The 24,165-nt window shown below is 36.5% G+C and overlaps 1 protein-coding gene across 2 annotated transcripts in view; it reads left to right on the top strand.

Moving 5' to 3' along the window:
• The first annotated feature begins 1,304 nt into the window (after positions 1-1,304).
• The window catches only part of USP33 (ubiquitin specific peptidase 33), a 31,521-nt gene continuing 8,660 nt past the window's right edge, over positions 1,305-24,165 (top strand). Inside the window, exons 1-17 of one of the 2 annotated variants that reach the window (XM_009069344.1) lie at positions 1,305-1,430; positions 2,477-2,530; positions 4,620-4,682; positions 6,720-6,872; positions 9,108-9,207; positions 12,534-12,603; positions 13,319-13,432; positions 14,145-14,223; positions 16,168-16,588; positions 17,005-17,145; positions 18,411-18,523; positions 19,779-19,951; positions 20,063-20,157; positions 20,708-20,741; positions 21,535-21,580; positions 22,281-22,461; positions 23,724-23,850. In XM_009069344.1, the coding sequence (XP_009067592.1) occupies positions 1,350-1,430; positions 2,477-2,530; positions 4,620-4,682; positions 6,720-6,872; positions 9,108-9,207; positions 12,534-12,603; positions 13,319-13,432; positions 14,145-14,223; positions 16,168-16,588; positions 17,005-17,145; positions 18,411-18,523; positions 19,779-19,951; positions 20,063-20,157; positions 20,708-20,741; positions 21,535-21,580; positions 22,281-22,461; positions 23,724-23,850 (2,045 nt within the window). In that variant the 5' untranslated portion in view covers positions 1,305-1,349. The remainder of the gene's footprint in view (positions 1,431-2,476; positions 2,531-4,619; positions 4,683-6,719; positions 6,873-9,107; positions 9,208-12,533; positions 12,604-13,318; positions 13,433-14,144; positions 14,224-16,167; positions 16,589-17,004; positions 17,146-18,410; positions 18,524-19,778; positions 19,952-20,062; positions 20,158-20,707; positions 20,742-21,534; positions 21,581-22,280; positions 22,462-23,723; positions 23,851-24,165) is intronic. The other variant, XM_009069342.1, reaches the window with a different exon arrangement.

Here is a 24,165-nt window from a genome sequence, read left to right on the forward strand (position 1 = left end):
CTACTTTAAAAATAATATTTATATAAGGAAGTTTATAGGAATAAAATAGACTATTTATACACATGCACACACACATATATAGAAAAAGCTTTCAATGACCAAAGAGAGCTGAAATGACTCTTGATTCAAAGGGATCTTACTGCTAGGCAATGGAAGTAAAAAGTAAGTCAAAGATAATAAACTGAAAGTTTAGGAAGTGTGTCTGAGATGCCTATTAGGCACAGTTTGTGTCCCCTAGGCTGTCAAAGCCTTAGGTTACTTAATATTCAAAGGAGTGATTGGTCCTGTAGTGGAAGGAACTAACTTAAAGCTGCCAAAGCAAACAGGCAAAGTGGAAAGAGATGTCAGTAACAGTGCTAAAGGCTGCAAGCAGATTAAGGATTGTACCTTACTGAGTTAGGATGGAAGGTTAGTTGCAAGTCTTGATAAAGGAGTGCTAGATTGGGCAGGTAATAATTGGGCAAGGAAAGCTTAAGATTTCTTGGCCTTTAGAGAGATTGAGGCATCAGTAGTAAGTGTTTAAGTGACAGAATTGGAACCAAGTTATTGGATGGTTTTTTTCTGCATGAGTCAGTTGTGGAGTATTTATATAAAAAGAATGTTAGAGTTTATTATTTATTATTTTCCTTCTGTAAAACATCATAGCCTTCCATGCAACCACCAAAATAATAGTGACAAAGTGATTGCATTTAGCATTCTTTATATTTGATGAGTCTGTGTCTGCATCAGAGACTTTGGACGGGCAGAGAGAGCTCAACAAGATCAAAGCTCTCTGAGTGTTCAGGGCTACGTGTGAGTTACAAGTTTCAGTTTGCTTTTAAGATATGATATGCCTGAATCTAGAATGTGTCTTTGTAAATAAATAAAGCCAAGATAAAGTTTCCTTCTCCTTTGATAAGCAAGTCTTGTGCTCCTGCATTTCAGCCTTCACAGCTTCAGCACACTTCAGCAGTGTTGCAAAGATCCCTTTCCAGAATACACAGTCAAAGCCACCATTAGTTCCAGGTATGCTTGAAAACTGTAATTTTTGTGTCATTGGTGTGCCATGGCAGAGTCCAGGAGCTTAAATAATTAATCCAAATCAGCTCTGCTCCACTCAGGTTTTGGTTACTTTATGCCCTAGAAGTCAGCAGGGTTTAGTTTGGACTGCTGGACTGTTTGGACTTTGACTGTTAGTAAAGTTAGTTATACAGTGTTTTAAAAGTCATGTATATATATTGCATATTAGATATCCAATATAGCTGCCTACTGTGAGGAATTGAGTTTTGCTCATTCTTACTTCTGTTGACAAATGATTCCCTGGTGTTGAAAATTCCAGCTGCAGGATCTCAGCCAATCCAGCCTCCACAATGTCGTCACCCGGCAGCAATTGCCCACACTTGGAGTCGGTTGGGGAGATAACCAAAGAGGAACTGATACAGAAATCTCACGTGAGTTGCAGCCATTTGCTTTCTTCCTATCACCATTAACTGGTCCATTATTTTAGCTACTTATTTTAGTGTATTATTAGTTATAAGATGTGTATAAGTGTTAAGCATGAGTAAAATCTTCTCTACTGGAATAGTAATTTTTAAACAAAGTATGGGAAGAATTATGGACTTGGTAAAACTAGAAAACTGTTTTTCAGCACTTAACACTTAAGAATGCCTTTGCCTTTGCCAGCAGTGCTTTCCAAAGCAAGTGATGTTTTAATGGAAGCATTGGTTAAAAGAGTTAGCATAGAACCAAGCTGAATTTAATTCAATTGTAGCAGTTAGCTATTTGGAATGTTAATGTAATATAGTACAACTGAGTGATTTCAAGTGGAAATTGTTGAAAGAAGTTTATGCCCAAGTTTGCTTAGATAACAGTTCTCTTTGATAGAAAAGCCACAGTTTGAGAAACTGCCCCTACCTGGACTCTTGGTTTCAAGCTAGTATTAATAAATGGAACAAAGAAGGAGCATGTAACCCATTTTAGTAACTGGGAGGTGATGAAAAGTCAAACCTTTTCTGTCCATGGTGCTACATTTCTTTATCCGAAAAGTGTAACAGTTTGCTGCTGAGTACAGCATTTTTCTTATGTTCAATCTCTTTTGTGTAAACCTCTAGAGCTAGCATTGAGTGCCTGCAGATCACTTGTGCCTGCCGTTGTTACAAGTTCAATCACTTTCTTTTTGTGTTACATTTATAGGAAAGGCCAATTTTGAGGATTATAATAATAATGTGATATGTACTTTTATGCCTTACTTAGATGAACAATTTTTGGTGTAAAATGAAAACTCAGAGAGAGGTGCAAGGTTTTTGTGGAAAAATATGCTGATCTTGAGATTATGTGAGGCAAACCAAAAACTAGATTGATTATCAACAAATCCTTTTTTTAATCTTGAAGTTATTCATCTGATACAGTAGTTTTTTTCCTCAATTTGTCTTGAAGTTGTGGTTTACTGGTGAAAGTAAGTGAAATAATACTTGGCTTTTGTGTTTGACTTTGGTAGGGCACTTGTCAGGACTGCAAAGTCAGAGGACCCAACCTTTGGGCCTGCTTAGAGGTAAGTTGTTCTGTTGGTCCCTAGTAGGGCCCTTTTCTAGTAATCTGTAGATAAAGTTGGTAGTGAGATTTTTTTAAGAAATATCTGTAATGAATTTCTTGAAATTAGTTTATTTAAATTTAAAAGCAAAATTTCCTCTGCAGTTCTTTATTCTTAAAATTATTTACCCTCTATCAGGTACACATATATCATCATTTAAAGATAATGTGCTTAAAATGAGATTTATTTTTTTTTTATAAGAAGGGAGGTAACTAGCATTTCTTCTTGAGTTATTATACTTTCTAGCACTTAAGTTTTTGTGTTTTTTTTCATTTTTTGCCTGGGTCTGTAGATTAGAAAAATAATATAATATTCCTGAATTAATGAAGTTACTTTTTATAACCCTTTCTTAGCATTTTTAGTAATAACATCTAGCAGTAAATGCTGACTTTTTACAGCATAGTGATACGTGCTAAAAATACATTTAAAAATACTTTGTTTTATTCTTAAGCAAAGCATAGAAAAAACTTTATTTTCAAACTTGTACAAGCTTGTATAAACATTCTTTGTATGAATTTCATACATTCTTTACCCTGGATGTAGTTCTGTATTAAATGTGCTTGTCCCTTACTCTTGCTGTCTACAAAAGGCCATAACTTTCGCTGTATTTGAAAACAAAACACCTCTGAAAATGTTGCTCCTGATTGATCTCTGATCCCAACAGGAAAGCATGTAGCTAATTTAGTTTTTAAAATGTCTTGTGAGTTCTTCAGACATACAGCAGTTTCCAGAGATGGGAATTTTGCCCTGTAGGCTTGACTTCTTTTCTTGGCAACTTTTCTCTAAAGTACTGTCAGGAGGATCTCTAGGCTAACATACAAACCTTCAGGTGCGTGTGTGAGTATTGTTAAAAATCCACTTCATTAACGTCTTTTTAAGTGGATTATGGTAGCAGTTAGGAGATGAGATTATTTTGCTCCTTCTGTCAATAACAGAGATGAAGGGGGAAAGGATTTGTGTTTAATGTCTTTTGTTAGACGACTTGAAGTTTAATTACACATAAAAACCCTCCTAGGAGTAGGCTGAGGTGTTCAGGGATGCATCAGCCTGGCAGGTGGGAAAATGCTGTCAAGTTTAAAATGTGTTTTCTATTTCTCATGTAGAGCTCTTAGACTGTTCTTGAAAAATCTAAATTTCATACCAGCATTTCCATAGGAGAGCCTTGTAGTTGCAGTAGGACACTTGGTGTCATGCTGTGATGTATCTCCTCTTGGATGAATTGGCATCTTGTCTCCACATTGTTCAGTAGAAAAACCTGGTGAGATCCCAGCATGTTAATTATCTGTAACTTAACAAGTATCTGTGATGATTTAATACAGAACATTGACCATGTTCAGCTGCTACTGATTGTATAAATTAACATGCCTAGAGTTGTACAGATAACATGCTGCACCCTCTTGTGTGATTGTCTTGACTCATGCAAATGAGGAATTAACGAAAATTGCTTGAAGATTGGCAGCTGCAAGATTCCACACTCAGCTCAGCCAAGTGTGTTTTGCAATGAGCATGATTAAAATCAGCAATTATTTTGCATGTTATAACTAGAATGTAGTAAGTTCTTAGCCATACAGTGCTGGAAACTCTTATTTAAAGGTGAAGAAGCTAAGTAGTTGTGAAGTAATACCCTGATAAATAGGCACTGCAGGTAGGAGCATACAGGGATTTTTGTATAAATGTGTCATGTTCCAAGGCTGTTGCCATTCAGTATTTTGCAATTCAGACACTGAATTAACTCTGTGTTTTCTGTAACAATCTTTACCAAATCACAAATTGTAGAAAATACATGTTGACAGTCGTATGAATAAATATATCAAAATATATCAAAAGACTGCCCATCAGTGGGAGAAGTTGAGTTAAATCTTGCAGCATACTTTTTTCCTTTAGGTGATACGTATTTTAATGCTTACTGTGCATGTCTCTTGGTTTGTGTAGGACTCTGCAAGTTTGAAATTTGATTGAATTTGAAAGGGACTGGCAGTATATTCCTACTTGGTAAATCTGTTTGATGCTCTTTTTAATTCTGTATATTTCTTCGTATCTTACTCAACAGAACAGATGTACATATGTTGGCTGTGGAGAATCCCATGTCGATCACAGTACCACTCATTCCCAGGTACGTAATACAGTTCCTTGAAGCAGTAAAGCAGAGGTGGAGAACTTTTCTTGCTCTTTTTAGTGAAGTCAATAACCTGTGTTAGCTAACTGTATGGCAGTTTGATTAGCTGTGATTGTTTTTCATCTTAGAGAAGCAGATCTTGTTAATTTAGGAGTATGTGAGTTTACAGTCTTTGTGCAGCTGCGTAAATTTTTATGCAATTCTGAAATTACAGTAAAAATGAAAAAAAGAGCAACAATTACTGATGATTTTCAAGATGCATAGACAAGAGTTCTTCAGTACCTCAGCTTATATGTAGTGCTTCACTACTTCTGTCTGACTTTTTAGGACTGTGACTGCCCGATGGGTAGGAGGAGGGAAGTTGAATTAGTGAATATCACAGCTGAGGAGGTGTAATGTAGGACCTATAAATTCCCAGAAGCAGGCACTTTGTTTCTGCATTTTGCTCCCTGTTTCAGTGGCTACAGATGAAGAAACTGTAGACTGAGCTGAGCATATCCTTTCCTGCTATGTCCTGATTTTGGATCCAGCTTGGTAGAAGCAGTGGAGTGTGTGCACTCCATTCCCCAGAATGCCAGGCTGTCAGGGTTGGGCAGTTTCAGTGCATCTGTTTGGGTCTTAACCTCACTGTGTTCTGCACACACACATGTGCAAGTGGAACACTTGGCAAATTGAAGCAAATGAGATATATCATTGTCTCTTAATAAACATACTTGAGGCAGAGGGATGGCAGTTGTATTAACATGTGATTTCTGAGAAAATCAAATTCTTGCCCCCAGTTTACAATTTGTGTGTTCAAAAACACATCTGAGTTTTCACACTGAACCATTTTTGATCTCTATAATTACTAAAGACACGATCAAATGAACAAATAATATGTACAAGGAGGGTTTACAAGTAGTATGTGCCATTGTGACTGCATTTTACCATCACTCCTGATTTTTTTTTTTTTGCAGCAGGAGCTTGAGAGGAGTGTGTTTTTATACAAATCGATAGTGCATTAATATAAATCTCTATAAATTCTTTGAAGGTTTTTTTTGTCAGCTATTGAAACTGAATCACAGTTCTAAAGCCTTTACAATAGATGCAGAAATTAGCTGCTTCTAGTGCAGCTGGGGAACAGATGGTCCTTGAATTTCTTGCCTCCAATTTTTTCCGCTTGGCACTTTAAGGTAGTTTATTCCTGCTTTACATGCTGTTTTAGCAATGTTATGTACTTGCCAGGTAAGAGAAAGGGAATGGATAGTTTGCCTGCTGTCAGTGGCATCTTTGTGTTGATTTTCTTGTTAGTTAATTTTAATTCGTGGATAGGAAGACCTTTTCTGAATTCTTCTTCCGCAGAAATATCAATAAACTCATTAATATGAGAAAACCAAGTTGACATGAATAATTTTCTGTTTACTCCAGTCTCCACCAGCAAGGCTTCCTGTACTGCAAATAGTCATAGTCATTGTGTCCACTTCAAGAAGATTATTAAGTTCTGGAGACATGTAATTATTAATGCATCTGAAGCTGCAGAATCTAACATATTCTCATGTTTGACAGTGTTTGAGATGGTTATGTAATCTGATGGTTTTAGTAGGGGGAGTGAATGTAGTGGAACTGTGGCCCACTGTTTGGGTTAAAAACTTTGTTCTAGTACAAGGCTTTACTAAATGAAGGCAGAAGGAACTTGGGCATCCTGCAGCTGTTGTAGAGGAGGTGATTCCCGTTATGACCAGTTACAGACATTCCTGGAAAACTGGTGTGTTGTGAATTATAACACTTCTGCCAATAGCCCTTCTTGTTTTTGGAATGACAGAGAGGTGTGTCAGGTGTGATAATGTTTTAGATTCTGATTGTACTTGTTGCTTATTTGAGTGATTTGTGCTAAAATTTCAGTAATTGATTTGCTCTTATATAAGATTCTAACATAGATATTTGCTTCATTGTTGAAAGACCTAGAGTTTTAATACATCTGTTATCGCTTGCATGTAGCAGTATTTAATTATTCCAAATTTCTGAATCACAGTTTTGGTTTTTGTTCTGTTTTAGGAGACAAAACACTGTCTAACTGTCAACCTTACTACACTCCGTGTTTGGTGTTATGCCTGTAGTAAGGAAGTGTTCCTGGATAGAAAATTAAGATCTCATTCTCCACTCCCAAATGGAAGACTGTCTCACCAAGCACAAGAAAATAGTGTGCAGGTAATTTTTAACCTAATGAAGCAAGAGCAGCTGTAGCTTTGCAGTAAACATTGTGTTTTCTCTCGAGTGAGAGACTGACTTTTCCTCTGTTCTTCTGGCTGAGCTTTCTATTAGTTTCTCTGTATTTGCGTAAAATTTCTTCAAAGAGACATTGCCCAGCTTCCATGTTTGCTTCTGTATGCTGCATGCTTCCTAAGAATGCTTTCTTCATCATATAGTCTAATTGTTTGTAGCCTAAAATAAACTGTAAGGGACAGAAAGAGCACAGGGTTAAATTTGAGTTTATAAGACTGTAAGAGTTCACCTGTGCTTCTCTGTCCTGTGAGCTCTTGAAAACGTTACTTGCAAAACTCATGGCAGTAATTGCTGTTTAACTTTGAGGGAGCAGCAGCGTGTTACGCTATGTGTTCATGGATAGTGGCCTGAGATACAGGTTCATTCACATGAGTACAGTGCTTATAGAGAAATACATGCTGTTAACCAACTAGTAATATAAGGCACACAATATAAAACACTAAGTTTCCTTTAAGTTTCTGAGTTTTAAATACATCTGGTTTTCAGTTTTGGTAAGTGACTGAAAGGGCCTTGGTTTTTTTGTGCATATATGTGGGAAGTTATTACACAATTGTGGAGTGGTATGCTCAGAAACTCTGCTGAATAGGTAAGAATTTTACTAGGCAAGAATTCCCTAAGGGAGCCAGTACTAATCTGTGTATGGTTTATAAATGTGTGATATTTCGGTGTAGAGTGACAAATTTATCGTTAGATTTCATGTGGAAAAATACATGCCAAACTAGAAATCAGGAGAATGCTATTAGTGATCTATGGCAGTTAGGATTGCCAAGGAAAAAGTATGGCCAGTATCTGTGAAGTTCATATTAGTTAAGTAAAACACAGTCTTAGGATTATAGTGTTCTGTATGATATCAAAGACAAGACTTTGTAAAAGTGCTTAGCTGTTCCCGGCTCCACATTTATTAGCCATTATGGTAACTGAGAAATAGGATAATGAATAAAGCTTTAGGTGGTATTGGAGAAGAGTTAGGGGAGAAAATTGAACAAATTAAAGAATTTAAAAATATGCTGTTTGGTTGTCTTGTTCTTCTGCAATTTCCACAAGGTTTGTTTAGATTTGGTTTCTTGTTGTTTGTTTTTTTAAAATCTTCTCAGACTTAACGTTTGTCTTTACTGGCATCAGTACTGTTCACTGATAATACCCTTTCTAGATAAGTGTGGCCTTGGAGAAAGTTCTGCTACAATTGCCTAATTCTTGGCAGTAATGCATACATCTGAAAAAAAGTGCTATTCTTTACTGCGTATTTAATGTAGTTAGATAAAAATGACAGGTAACTCAGTTAAAATTGTCACAGGTACAAGGATGGTATTGCTAAAATTGTTTTGATTGACACAGCAGTAGATGAGAGACCATGATGCACAGGTTGGACAGAAATGTGGGCAATTTTTCAATGTATGTACAGAGGAAATATCCTTTAATGTTATCACTTGAAAGTTTTGTATTTAATATGAACGTAATGTGATCATTTTCTCATAAAGTGGCAGCAGCTCAGTTGGAATAGTACCATTACAATTTTTTTTTACATTTTTGTTGTCCAGAAGTTCTGGTCACTTGGTATAAACCTGAGTTTAGACTTCTGAACTTCTGTTCTTTTATACTTAACCTGATTTCATCTTCCCAGGAAATGGGTATAATATACAGAGAAATCAGTAGAACTTACAAAGTCTATCAAACATTTTGTTTAGGATTTTATGTGCTCACAGAAAGAACTTGTCATGCATTAACTGCCTGCCCAATACTTTGTTTCTCTACTTGTACATTTTTCTTCCAGGAGTTTAATTTCTCTTCGTTAACTGCAGTGAGCCATCTGGTGGCACATCAAAAACACATCCCCTGACTTCTGTGTGACAACTCCTATCTTAGCTCTTCAGTGCTGGCTTAGCTTGTTATCCGGGGGAAAGAAATGCCGTAACTGGCTTTGTTTTGGTTCTTCGGCTGTTGTCAGAAAATCTTGTCCCTGCTGATGTGAAAACAAGTTTCTTAGTAAACTTTCTCGTAGTTGTGGCATCCTAGTCTTCTCAGTTCGTGTGCATGAGATTTCAAAATGCATTTGTGTAATTTTCCATTTCTAGATTTGTTGGTAAAATTATATCTAAGCTTAATTAAGAAGGAAAGCAATAAATACAAGTAAATATACTTTTCTCTTTTCTCTCCTATAAGGATTTTAAAATACCTGGTAATCCCACACTGAAGATTCCACTAGCAGCTGTATTTGATGACTTAGACATAGAAGTGGAAGAAGATGAATTAAAGACTAGAGGTAATAAAAACAAAATCCAGTGCATTACTGTCCTTTATTACATGTGTATGTCTCCAAGTCTGTTTTCCAGCTATATACTAGTTCACTTCTAAATAGAACTGTTTCCCTTTCTGCTCCAACTAAGATCTTTATTTTTAGTTCACCTTTATTGCAGCAACCTTTACTTACCTGTGGAGCAAATGTAATGCACCCTTGCAAGCAGCAACGAAAATAAGAAAGCATGTTGGAGTAAGGTGTATTGTAGTTGGTATTCCAGCCACTTGGGTACAAGTAGGTTTTTATAAAATCTGTTTTAATGTTTTCACCTGCCCTAAAAGATTCCTGATTTGAATGCTTTCCTGCATCTTGGCTTTTCTGAGCATTAAGTATCCTAGTATGGAGTTTTTGGCAATTTGTTTTCTTCTTTTCAGTAATGGATTTTGTGCATTGCCAAACTTTCCCAAACGGTGAAGTCTTAATTTCTCGTTTCATAAGAGAGCATAATAATTATTTCTAAGTACCATTTTCTCAGAAAAATCTGACCAGCAGATTGCTGAGCTGTTGTTTCTGAGATGCCAGTGTCAAGGCCAGATGTCAAGGCAGTTGTTTTCAGTCAGTGATGATAAAAAAAAGTTATGCTCATTTATTGGTGTGCTGGGTTTGGCTGGGCTAGAGTTAATTTTCTTCAGAGTAGCTGCTATGGGACTGTGTTTTGGATTTGTGCTGAAAACAGTGTTGATAATCTAGAGATGTTTTGGTTATTGCTGAGCAGCACTTACACACAGTCAGGGCCTTTCCTGCTTCTCACACCAGCCCGCTTGCAAGTAGGCAGAGCGCACTAGAAGTTGGGAGGGGACACAGCTGGGCCAGCTGACCCCAGCTTACCACAGGGATATTCCATACAATATGACATCCTGGGGGAAGAACAAGCAAGAGTGGGGACTGTCAGAGTTAGGGCATTTGTCTTCGCAAGTACCCATTAGGAGTGATGAAGCTCTGCTTTCCTGGGGATGGCTGAACACCTGCCTGCCAATGAGCAGTGGTCAACATATTCTTTGTTTTGTGTTGCTTGTGTGCATGGGTTTTGCTTTCCCTATAAAATCATCTTTATCTCAGCTCATGAGTTTTCTCAGTTTTCCGATTTTCTCCCCCATCCCATCAGGGAAAGGTGAATGATTGGCTGTGGGTTGCTTGTATTGCTGAGCAGCACTTACACACAGTCAGGGCCTTTCCTGCTTCTCACACCAGCCCGCTTGCAAGTAGGCAGAGCGCACTAGAAGTTGGGAGGGGACACAGCTGGGCCAGCTGACCCCAGCTTACCACAGGGATATTCCATACAATATGACATCCTGGGGGAAGAACAAGCAAGAGTGGGGACTGTCAGAGTTAGGGCATTTGTCTTCGCAAGTACCCATTAGGAGTGATGAAGCTCTGCTTTCCTGGGGATGGCTGAACACCTGCCTGCCTGTGGGAAGTGGGGAATGAATTCCTTGTTTTGTTTTGCTGGAGTGAACTTCTTTTGCATAATCTAATAAACTGTCTTTATCTCAACTCATGAGTTTTCTCACTTTTACCCTTCTGATTCTCACCCCCATCCCACCGTGGGGGAGTGAGCAAGCAGCTCTGTGGGGTTGAGTTGCCAACTGGGGTTAGACCATGGCGATGGCTCTTATTTCTCCTTTACTCATCTACTACCACCTTTCCCTCTCCCAAGTCAGCTGGCTCTGGACAGAAGGCCTACCTTGTCCCTTCTGTTGTCTGGCACAGTCTTTCTGGAAACGTCACCACCACACTAATTTCCCATCTGCCCTTAAATCATTAAGCCATGTGTTTTAGTCCTAGTTAGTTTCTCCTACCAATGTGTCTATCTGTGTACCTTTGTGTCTTCCTGTCCTGTTAATATTTTTGGGAGTGTAACTTGTGTCGAAATAATATACAAATAGAATTGTATTAAAGTTTGCAGTAATAATGATGTGACTATGTTAAGAATTTAACAGATTTAAAGGAAGAAACTTCTTTAGCTCCATTTTAACTTTGTTCTTAAAATTTCTTTTGAAATGCTTTTGGTGAAGCAAAGATGAGGATTTATCTTTGCAAGAAAAGAATCTATTAAAAAACTTTCCTTGAAATGTACAGGGTGGAAAAATGCAGTGAGGGTATCTTCCTGATATATCCACTGCTTTTAAAAATATAATAAAATTTAAAAAAATTGAGATCCTATGACTGTTCTTGCTTCCTAATTTCTGTAAGAATGACCATCCTTTTCACAGCAACAATTGAAAGACAGAATGCAGGTGCAGGTACAGGAAGCAGTACTGTATTTCCATTCTGACAGATAGAAAGATATGTTAAAACTTAATTTTTAAGTTCTGTGTATTAGAAAATGTAAGTGAAGTAACCAAACTGGTTTTCAGATGTAGAAAGATTTTCTCAGTAAGTTTTATTTTTCTGCCACAAACTAAAATGATTGTAGTTCCCATACTTGAGGAATTGTACGGAGCCATCAGTGTTGATTGCTGAAGGCTTTATATGTTTTTTTTAGTTTCCCAGTCTTACTGATTGTTTGCTTAGAAATGTTACTCTTTGCTCAGACAAAAGCAATTTCATTTTGAAATTCATTACTTCATTAATGTAACACGTTACTAGCCATAAATAGTATAATTTGTAATCACTGAAAGAATACTTGTTAATTTCATATTTCATAAAAATAATTTCATGTGCGGAAGAACTTTGTGGATAAAAGAAAGTAAACAGCGTGGGTTAGAAAATAAATTGTATGGGGAGTCTAAGCTGAGCAGTCTAAAAATAAAGGTAGATAATTGGCATAGAAAAAAACTAATCACAGGTAATTATAATTCTGATTCTGGATAATCACATGCTGAGTAGGTTTTGAATGTTTAGTGTAATCTGACTACTGGCATGAATTTGCAGCAGAAGAATGAAATCTTCTTTGAGAAGATTTTGGTAATGTGATTAGCAGTTACAAGCTCAGCATAAGCAACAGTTTAGCTGAACAGATAAATCATTAAGTTGAAGTAGAACTTAAATGGTAAACATTTTAAATTAAAATATTCAGGTGTCATAAAACCTCAAAAGTTAGTAAGGTGAAATACAATCTACTTGTCTGATTTTGGTTGACTAAAACTCTTCAAAACAATTACAACTTCTGCTTAGATTATTATTCCTTTCAAAGCCCTGTGTTTCTTCTAGTTACAATTCTGCATGATAATTGGCGTCCCAAGTGCAACATGAGCATTTGAATTAGTATGTGTTTTCTAGGAAGTATTTTGTTTAATATGGCTTGTATTGGATTAACAGACTTGTTGAATATTCATTCTGTTTTTCAGGTCTAACAGGATTAAAAAATATTGGTAACACTTGTTACATGAATGCAGCTTTACAAGCTCTTTCCAACTGGTAAGGAAAATGATTGTAAATGCAAGTTTATATTTGCTTATGCATGTGTTTTCTCTAGATGGACTTAAGGGTTTTGGAGGGCTGCACTGCCATGGAAGAGGACAAGTACTTGTTAGATATCACTGTTGTGTGCTACAAACAATTGTGGCACAGATAGGAAGAAAAAGAATTGTGGTATATGGGCTACTCAGCTTTTTCACTGTCTCATTCTAATGAACATGCAGTTTGAGAAACTAGAAGAAAATCTGGAAAAAAGCTACTAAATTTGTGGGTTTGTTTTGTGGGTTTTTTTTGCTACAGAAAAATCAAAGGAAATGGATAAGAATAAATCGTAATTCCAAAAAGGAGACAAGCCACATCTTGTGGCACTGTTGGGTTCTAGAGAAGAGATGTAAAATTCTATTTATGGACTAGGCTTATGGTGATCTTTCCTGGAGCATGCAGTGTATTTCTGAGACAACTAGTAGGAATTGCCTGAATTTGAATCCCATTAGTAAATTCGGGTGCTTTAAGAAATGTAGGACTATGTTTTGAGGAGCAGTGTGGCTGTACTGCTGAAGTTGTCCTACTAGGAAATGTTTGCGGCATTTAAGGAAATGTAATTGTTGAATTACGTATTAGTATTACTCTTTTTAATGAACTTGTATGAATTTCAGATTTCCTCTTGTATTTTAACAACCTGGAATAAAAATATTATTTTCTTCTTTTTATTCAGCCCACCTTTGACACACTTTTTTCTTGACTGTGGAGGCTTAGCCAGAACAGATAAGAAACCAGCAATTTGTAAAAGTTACCTCAAGCTGATGACAGAACTGTGGCACAAGAGCAGGTATTACATACTTTGGTGACGAAATGAAAATAAGTATACTCCAGAGTCATGAAGGATGCATGAATCTGGCCTAGGTTTCTAGCCTTTATTTATTAAGAGAATTTCTCTTAAAATGAGGAAGGAAAGACCAATTTGTAGGATTCAAATACTCCTTATAACCTTTTTTGTATCTATCGAAGATAGGACAAATAATTGATGTAAATTGTATTAAAGAAGATCTGACAAGAAACAGATTAGATAAGCACTATACAAGCATTAAGCCTTTATAAATGTTTAGCTCTGCCAGAAATACATCGAAGATATTTAACTACTTCATCCTCTCTGTGTCCTTCATTCCATATCAGTGTTTTATGACTATGGTAACAGGGATTTCTCTTATCTCTGTCTCAGAAAATACTTCAAAATTTAATTACAAAGGTATAGAAGCAGTAATTGTGCAATAATAGTGTTGCCAAGAGTATATCTGATTTGTCATCTGATTCTCTGGCAAGAAATGCAGCATGAAAGGCCTTATGGAGTCTCTGTTGGAAGACAGATTTGATTTTTATATTTTTTTAGTTGTACAGTTAATAGTAGCAATATTATCTTTGGTTAAGATTAATGTTATTGGTGTTGAGTTGCAGGTAAAATTACAATCCCAATAAAGATAAAAATTCACTTAAATGCTTACTTTTTCAGTATGTATTTACATATTTAAAAATTCCTTTTTTAGGCCTGGATCTGTTGTTCCTACTGGTTTATTTCAAGGAATTAAAACTGTTAATCCAATGTTTCGAGGCTACTCTCAACAGGTAAAACCTTCTGATGTCTTTTAAATCTCCCTAAGCTAGAAAATTATTTCTTACTTTTAAGTCTAATACTTAAGTCACCTGACAGGTTTAAAGCAGATGCTTTCAAGTTCTGAAAATAACTCCTTTTCCCTTTTTTTCACAATTAAAGCAATGCATATCTGAAGTTTTCCTTTGTGTCAAATAAAGCTGCCAACATTTGAGCAGTCCCAGAAAACAAAATAAAGATGTTAAAAAATAAAAAAGAATAAAATAGATTTTTAAAATATATTTTTCTATCAATGACGTTTAAAAAGAATTAGATACACTGTATATAACATTCATTTAGTATTTTTGGGAAGAAACCCACTGTGTGTGTTTTGTAAGCAGTGTTGTGGGAACTGTGAGCTGGTAACTCATGGAATAGGCATGGATGGTTGTATGGCAAAGGCATTCCTCAGCTGATCCTTCACTTCACCTTATGGTCTGTAGTGCTTCATTAAAAGCTCTTGGGTTAGATGAAAATTTAAAACCCTGTCATTAGAAAAGTCTTCCAGGAATCTGCAGTTACTTGAAGGAATTTTGCTGTTTCAGTTTGTTTCATATTTGTGGAGTGGAGGATTAGAACACGGTTTAATGTTCAAATGCTGGATGTAGGTGTAAAGTCAATGTTTAAATAGTTATCTCAATGTTTTGTAATTTGCTCATGAATTTCTTAGAGCCACATGAGTTTCTGAAAAGGAAGAAATTCAGCCTTGATAACTGAAAAGAAACTGTATGGGAACTTAGTTCTCGCAGATTTGAGCACTGATGAGAATGTCTCTTTCCATGTAGAGCAATACTTAATGAGAACCTTTTTAGGTTATGGCTGGATCATATTTCAGTTGTATGTTTAGTAAGTTTCATGGCAACAATGAAAACACAGCAGGTCTTTCACAACCAACACGCTCCTATTGCCTCACAAGGTGGGCAGCCAGTTGTGCAGCGTGCCCAATCTTCAGGGAGAAAAAGGAATTATTTTGATCAGTGCATACTGTTTGTCAGTTAATCTGTGTCTTGAGGTTTGGGTTGTTTTGGTTCGTTTTTCTCATAAAAGGGTTGCCAGCAAGTAGCCATACTTAGTGTTTTTCATTCCCCAAAACCAAAACTCAAGTCTGCAAGTTGTAATTGTTACAAAAAAGAATGTTTTCTAGTCAGCAGTTTTGAGCTTAATAAGTAATTGCTATGATGGATGGAAATGTTGATCAGCAAAAACTACTATTATGAACAACCAAAATACAAGAAGGAAAACAGAAGAAAATAGCAGCAGTGGTGGTTGCCAAGAAGAGGCTATTGTTTTCTCCCATGTCTGCTTTATTAGATACTCTCTGTTGCCAGGGACAAGGCTGCCGCATTGATTGATGAAATTTGGTTGCTTTTAAGATGTTTCCAAACATGGATTAGACTTGTAGCAGTACTTGACAGCTCTTTGTGGAAACACAGTTGGGGAATCTTGTTGACAGTGTGATGTAATTGGTAAGGCAGGTTAAGTACAGCATAATACTTTTTAATAGAGTGCTTCATACCCAGTGAAAGGAAGGCTCTGGCTGCTTTGCTTGAAGATGCTGCGTAAGGTTTAAAAAACTGTCCCTAAAATGTTCCATTACCAGCAACGCTGGAGCCTGACCACACTATTGGTAGTCACTTGAGTTAAATTTATCATTCCATTCATTTTGCTGACATTGTTGAAGTAATCTTTTTGGGAAATGTTTTGGAGGAAACTTGTATGATAAGATTGCTTGTGACATGCAAGAAATGGATGCAGGAAACATACATGGTCTGGAAATGAAATTTGTTTGAGCATTTGGCCTGGGACAGAGGAATTTACTTTATTCTTCTGTAACAGCCAGCTGTATCTTTTCCTGATAATTCCTTAAATACCTTGCAAATAAAATGCAATAATATGGTAAAACTTCTTCAAAATCCTAGGATGCACAAGAATTTTTGCGTTGTCTAATGGATTTGCTTCATGAGGAACTTAAAGAACCAGTTGTAGAACTGGAGGATGCCCAGCCTATGAGTGTTGACGAGAGTATGGAAGAAGACAAGAGCCAGTCAGACCTTGACTTTCAGCCCTGTGAATCCTGTGGTAACTGTGATAAAACAGAAAATGATGCCATTTTCAAACCTGTCTTAGAGGATCCTGCAGAAACGACCATGTTAATTCAGGATGATGATAACAACTCAGCCACATCCAAAGACTGGCATAAAGAAAAAATATCAAGCAACAAGCTTAAACGAGCAAATTCTATGGAAGACTTGGAAAAAGATACAAACACTGCTTCAGAGACCACTGAGTTTTTAAGTAATCAAGGAACAGTCAAAGTACAAATACACAGCAGGTTCTCAGGTAATGCATTACTAATGTGCAGTTGAAACAGTCAAGTTCTTAGCCAGAGTATTTGTGTGAGTGCAAGTGAGTTGTACGATATAGTAGAGAGGTGTAGGTCAAATAGGGCAGGTGGTTTTACTTGAAAACAACATACCTTTTCAGCTTATTTTTTCAGTTTAGCTGTTCTGAATTCAATTTTAATTTCTTTGAAAAGCTGAAGATTTGTACTGGGTAAGGTTTCAGGTAACTCAGAAGAGTGGGGGGGGTTTTGGTTTTGTTCTTAGCTTAAAGAGAACTGAAATGGTGCTACATTCCTAAATGTCCAGTGACCTGACAGTGTGGGTCAATAACCATGACACATGATCATTGTGTCTGTTCATTCTGCAGTAATTTTTTTCATAGAATGTATGCAGTAATACAAATATTAATTGCAGAATACATCAGTGATGTCCACATGAATGACGTATCTGCAGCCCAAACCCCATCATCAAGTGAAGGGATGAACACACGCTTATCAAACAGTCCTCCAAAATCATTCTCATCATGCTCTTCACTGGCACAAATGCACAAAAAAGGTATAGGCCCTTTATTTTCTCCCTTCAGGGACTGAATTATTCTGTATTACAGTTTTCATTGTGTTTCTTACGTTGTGCATAACAATGCAATGTTCTTCATAAGGGCGTTGGTTTTTTTAATCCCGTTTGTAGTGGGGAAAGGGAGCATTGCATAAGCTGAACATATAAGGCAATTCCCTGTATTTCTGTAATAGTCTAATTCTTTTGAAGTGTTAATAGTATTTGCCTCTATTTTGGGAGGATGGAATAACATGTTTAGGCGATTCCATCTGTTGCACTGATTTGGAGAGTGGAGAAACATGAAAGAAGTTGGTACCCCCAGAAAGGGAATGGTTTTCTGAGCACAAGCACATTGGTGGTTCAGAAGTAGTTCAGTAAGTCAGCACTGTAGTCGATTATGGTTTAAGGAGCTGTGTATAACTGTACTGTTGATAGACTTGTGAATGCTGCTTTATGCTTGTTACTGTCCCTGTGGTGCAGAGTATTTCTTTTGGCAGTCTCCACTGGATAATGTGTTTATCAGCATCCAGGATGTTTAGACTTTTACTGTCTTTAGATACAAACCAGTGCTGCTTTATGGCACAAGGGACAATATATAATTATTTTTTCCCTTATTTGTCTAACAGTGGACTACTTTAAGAAAAGCTTGGTCTTTGGAACATGCTTCTGACACTGCATCTGTACTACTGTCTCCAGTCATTGTTACAGGAGGGTTTTAGACAAGCTGAAGTGAGTGTCAGAAGAGGTGCTGGGTGACTGGAGCCTGTCACACACAAGGAGAGGTTCAGAGGCCTGGGTTTTATTCATAAGTTGCTGTTAGGCTGGACTCTAGTAGTACATTTGGTCTGCTTCAACCCACTGTCATTAGTGTTGTGATAAAATAACTTTATGTGAGCTTTTCAGCCCAACATGCTTAAAACTTCCTGGGAAAAGCTGATCAAATGAAGTGTCAGACAGAATGTTCCTTTTGGGAGATTCCTGCCAAGATGAATCTCGTAGCCGTAGGCTGTAGATTTCAAGAGTTTTAGTTACAGAGGCAAAAGTTTCTGGTGTTTGTCCCCCATAAACTGCTTGAGGAACATACATGGATTGCCTGGTGTTAGCCATAATCTGGTTGTGTAATTTTAAGAAATATTTAGTAAATAGAAAACTCATCATTTAACCCTAAATATGTGTGACAGCTAATTATATTATACAAAGTTGAGGGAAATCGGAATCCATTGTATCTTGATTTACTTCAGTATTTTATTTTTGTCATTTTATAGTTCCAACTGTATCATCCCCAAAAAGGAAGAAGCGCAAGAAGTATCGGAGTGTTATCTCTGATATATTCGATGGGACTATAATAAGCTCAGTCCAGTGCTTGACTTGTGATCGGGTGAGTAAAGGAAGAAGGTTCTGCTTTTAATATGTTTTTCTCCCCAGTACAAATACCAAGAGTTTTACAGATAGTCATTCTCTGGTAATTTTATATTCCTTTGTAGCAGATTTCCTCAGAAGGTTAGGTTGTTTCACACTTGTTTACTCAAATTGTAATAGTAGCTACTACCAGCAATTTGTGTTTAGAATAGCTTGTATTCCTTGAGCTGGATATTTACTCAGAGCTGAAAAATAACATTTTGAGAACAGGTTTACTGCAAGGATGGAGTAAGAGACTTGCTCTTCAACTGCACTTACGCATGATTAGTTTGTAGTCCATATTCTGCATATCCAGATTCATACCTGCTGCTGTCCTAAGTTGTCAGGTACCTAATGTTGCCAAGAAAAGATAAGATAGTAGTCTAATCAGACTGCTGTAACAGCCTTATCAGGGTAGCAAAATGTTATGAGGGTAACAAAATTCATGTCTTTCAGACACTTTTGCAGGTGATATGTGCCACACAGGAACAGTTGGGTTTTTTCTGTTCTGTTTGCTCAGACAATTACTTGGAGCAGCACATGTGATCAATTTTAAAACATCAGTAATCTAAATATGTCTACTGGACTGCTTTAGTTTTAAAGCAATGCTGTCAAATACTGGATATCCAAATCTTTACATTGGGGGAACTTTCTCAACATAGCCTAACCTTGGTGCAGTTGCATGCCTTTACTGCTTTTGTTCTAGATCTAAGAATACCAAGACCTCAGGGTAATCTGGTGAGCAAGTTGAAAAAATAAAATAATAATTTCTAAAGTTTGCTTGATGTTTGACTCTGTGATCACGAAATGTAGCATGGGAGCAGGAAAATGCACAGCTGGGTCTCTCATGCACTGAGTCCAGTTACATCAGGTCAAGATTATGTCAAAGTAAAATGCTGTGCAAACAATGGACTGAAGCTTTCTGAAACTAGCTTGTATAACAGGAGCCTGAGGCAAAAGGCATAGTGCTTTGTATGTTGATAGGAAGACAAATAATAATGACTAAAAAGTGTTTCAGGCATAAGTGTAAGTTCATTCTAAAATGTTACTTTTTTCTTCCTCTTTTTTGAAAACAAATTCTTACTAATCTTCTTATTTATAATTAAATTGCTACCTAGTGGAATTTTCAGTTATGCAGTGGCTTAGTAGTTACTGGTGAACTTTACAGAATTCAACTTAATTGCTGTTTCTCTTCAAGCTTAACTCCCTTGTGTTTCATTTGTTTTCTTCTTTAGCTCTCTGTAACCTTGGAGACCTTTCAGGATCTGTCCTTACCTATTCCAGGTAAGGAAGATCTTGCTAAACTCCATTCTGCAAGTCATCAGACATCCCTAGTCAAGGCAGGGTCTTGTGGAGAAGCGTATGCCCCCCAGGGATGGATAGCCTTTTTTATGGAATATTTCAAAAGGTAAATAATATTTATCTTGTTTTATTTTTCTGTCTATTTTGAAATTTTAGTTTCTGCTCTTCTGGCAGAACATTTGTTGGTTTTCTTTCTTTTCTGTCAATGATGTTTCAGGTTTGTTGTCTCATGTGTTCCTAGCTGGTTTTGGGGTCCAGTTGTAACCTTACAAGATTGTCTTGCTGCCTTTTTCGCCAGAGATGAGCTCAAGGGTAAGAGGTTAATTACATGAACGTGTTTCTTCCAAGTCTTTTTCCTGCTATCACAATAAGATGATGAATATCTTCTTAGCTTGATGCAATTAAGCAGAGGTCACCTCTTAGACTGTAATACAGTCATTCCTTGCTGTTTTGGGATCATTCCTTTCAGAAAGGTAAGCCTCTGTCTCAAGTGAGTATTTGAGATAAAAAATATCAAGTAAATCTGACTTGGGTTTAGTGGAATTGTATCAACTGAAGGTTCATAAAAATTTCAGAACCTGCTATATTAAGATTCAGTCCCATAACCTTAATTTGGACATAGTAAATTATTTCCCTTTTAAATTATATAGCATCATCTCCTCAGATTACGCTGTACTGCTTCATAATTGGAAACATAAAACCTCTCTTTAGTTGCTATGTCAACACTCTTATGACTGTTAAATATTGAATGCAACCTAAAGATAAATTCCATCGAAACTTTTATATATCAAATGTATGTGCTTGAAGGAGAACTATGTGGATTTAGGGAATAATGGATTTTTCTTCTCCCTGGTATTTGCAGGTGATAACATGTACAGCTGTGGAAGGTGTAAAAAGTAAGCTGGCATTTACTTTTGTTTCTTTTCACTTGTCCTAATTTGAGGCCTTTAATGCTTCTGTTAGTCAAGAGGATATGTTACAGTATTGTTCAGCTTTTGGTATTACTTTGTGTTCTGGGTGTCAGAAATAAAGTATTAAAAAGGTGCAGGGGTCAGGAAGCACTGACTTACCATAGCGCAGTGCAAACCAAATGTGCTTCGTTCTTCTTCGTGCCCTTACAATTTTAGGTATAAGTTGGTTTTGATTTATAAAACAGAAGCTTTTAGCCCTCTCTAATGCTAAGAGATTTTCATTGATATATGCAGTACATCACTTCGGTGTGTGAAAATTAAATAAATCTACTGTGGCTTTAAATACTAAAGAAGCAAGAAACAGAAATGGTCTGAAGACTGCTTGAAGCCCTTTATGGTACAAGAGTGTTATTCCTTATGGTATCAGTGGTAGATAATTTCTTTAACTTAGTTTGTTCCTTTTTTGCTGAATAATCAGCTTTATTGAAGCATAAAGTTCGTTCCTTTATTGTAAGAAAAAATGTTAGCTAGTTGGGACTTGATTATATGCACTTGCTGCTTTCAATTTTTCAGCAGTACAAGATTGTCTTTTCTTCTGAAGCACCATTGTATCATTTTGGCTACTCCATGTCTAGTCTACATTCCAGAAATATTTTGGGTTTACTAATGTAGCATTCAGCTTAGACTTTTGCTGATCTAGCACAATAAAAAAAACCTTTTCAGAACTAAGTATTGGTTGTTTTGTTGATTGATTGTTTGTGGGTTTTTTTCTGCTTAGGTTAAGAAATGGAGTCAAATTCTGCAAAGTTCAAAAATTTCCTGAGGTACTGTTAAAATATGCACTTTAAAGCACTTTTTCTGCATGATTAGGAATGTGGTAAGACTAATGAGTTGCATGGAGTAAGTTTTGTTTATAATGCTATGTGATGAAAGTCTATTTTCATATTGGCATTTGTCTAAGAATGTAAGCAACATTTGATTATTCACCCTGTAAGAAAATTAATCTTGTACATGAAAAGAGGAATTATAAGAATGGGGTTTTCCTATGTTGCTACTGCCAGCCTCTAGACAGTAACAAGATTTATATTCTTGTGTATACTACTATTTATACTGTAGGTCATAGAATTAAACACCACAGCCAGACAAGCTTTTCTACAGGAAAGCTTTTCTACAAGTAATGCTTGTAACTTTGCATTTTAAAAGTAATCCAGTCTTACACTTGAAAACATGAATTGATGGCTGCAATAATCAGGAAGAATTAATGTCCCTCATGGCAAGATTGTGCAATATGTACATTGAGGAAGAGAAGGTATGTTGTTCATTGCTGCATCTGTGTCAGTAGCCACAATTGATTTAAAACCCCATAAAATCTGTGGAATACAGAGCTTGTGATTGTTGCTTCAGGTCATAAAGAAAAGTGTTCTTTTTGGGATAATAAAAGGAAAAGGTGGCACAGACAGTGTAGTTATTAAATGCCAAATTGCATGTATAGTTCTTGAGTAAATCTGTCAATCCTTCTTACAGATATTGTGCATTCATCTCAAAAGATTTAGACATGAACTTATGTTTTCCACAAAAATTGGGACCCATGTGTCCTTTCCTTTGGAAGGCCTTGATCTTCAGCCGTTCCTTGCAAAGGACAGTCCAGCTCAAATTGTGACTTACGATCTCCTGTCTGTCATCTGCCATCATGGAACTGCCAGCAGTAAGTATGAGGCTGCTTGTTTTGTCTTTGCAGTTGGTACATCAGCACTTCTCTTTAAGGATGATATCCATATACTGGAGGGTAAATAGATGAGCATTGGTGATTATAACGTGGAAGATAAATGCTGTGATTTTTAGCTCTAACCATAAGATCAATGCTTGCTCTTAAAGAATTGACGCATTTTGTATGACATGCCTAATAAAATTGTAGGTGGAACAAAATTAACAGGTCCTGTAATATTAAGTGAGAAAACTATGTAAACTGTTGAACAGTATAAATGTATAACTAATGTCACATGCCAGCAGATTACCAGCTGATTGGCTGTTCAGCACAACTGTTGTTTATGTCTAGAGTTTCAATGCTTTGTATGCCTTTCTTTTTTGGAAAGGGTTTATAAAGCACCACAAAGATGCCAGTCATTTTTTCAGAAGATGTTCTCTTGGATGATCACTGCAATTTAACCCTCAAAACAGGCAGTGACTGCTATTTCTGGGTAGTGATGAGTAGCTGAATAAACATCTTACTGCTCTGTGTTAAGGTAATTTCTGCCTAGATGCCTTCAGTGTTTATAAAATTTGGAAAACAGGAGAAAGAAAGGTTTTAAGCCAGAAACTTCACATATTTTTAGAGAAGTTACCCCCTCATACTGCTCAGACTTGAGATATCCATTGTTTGAATGAAGTGTTTTTCCAATTTTTTTTTTCTGGATGCTTTTTCAGCTTCCATTTAGTGCTTGCTCAGTGGTGCTTCAGTTTAGCAGATACTTGATTATTTACTTATTAGCAGTTAAATATGTATTTAAAAATAGTAAAAATGTTAAATATATTATGAACAGTCTTCAAAACAGTTAATTGTGGTCTTGATATCATGTAGCTGTTCCAAATCTTCTGGAATTTTTATAATATTTTCTATTATAAGGCATACAAATATTTGAAAATAGTTCATTGTGGGATCTGATTAGAGTAAATTGTTCAGTCTTACTGTGAATATCATGGCTCAGGACTGCATTAGACAACAAGCTCCTTGAAGAGTCCAAGAACATGCTGAAAGCAGTGTTGAACTCCCCACTAGCTGATAGAAATTCAGAAAAAACCTGATCTTGAGCTTGGAAGAAGCTAATATCCCAAGCTGTCTGCTAATGATTCAGTTTCTCACATTTGAGACTTGATCTTTTTTTTAGGACTTACTTCCTTTTCATGTATTACAGAGGAGAATGGGCAGCTCTGGGCACTTCATAATAACTCTCACTTCTAACACTCTAGGTGGACATTACATCGCATACTGTCGCAACAATTTAAATAATTTGTGGTATGAATTTGATGACCAGAGTGTTACAGAAGTATCAGAATCCACAGTACAGAATGCAGAAGCCTATGTTCTCTTCTACAGGTAAGAAACTGAAAATACAATCCTACTTCTGTAAGTCATGTATGTAAAGAATTGGTAAGAAGTTGAGCTACTTTCAGAAATTAGCTCCCCCACAAGAACTAATAGAAGAATTTGACCAACCAGAAAAGGCTATGCTGGAGAGAGACTTAAAGCCTTCAATTTTGTCCTTAACACATGCTCTGTCACTGCTGAAACATATATGGAACTTAAAATGAAAATTAAATCTGCATAAATAAAGTCTAGTAGGATGAACAGAAAGAACTTTAAGTAATAATCAGAACTAGCCACCAGTTACCTCATTTTCAATTAGAAGAA

This window comes from Acanthisitta chloris, unplaced genomic scaffold (assembly GCF_000695815.1).
Source record: "Acanthisitta chloris isolate BGI_N310 unplaced genomic scaffold, ASM69581v1 scaffold31122, whole genome shotgun sequence".
Classification (NCBI taxonomy): Eukaryota; Metazoa; Chordata; class Aves; order Passeriformes; family Acanthisittidae; genus Acanthisitta; species Acanthisitta chloris.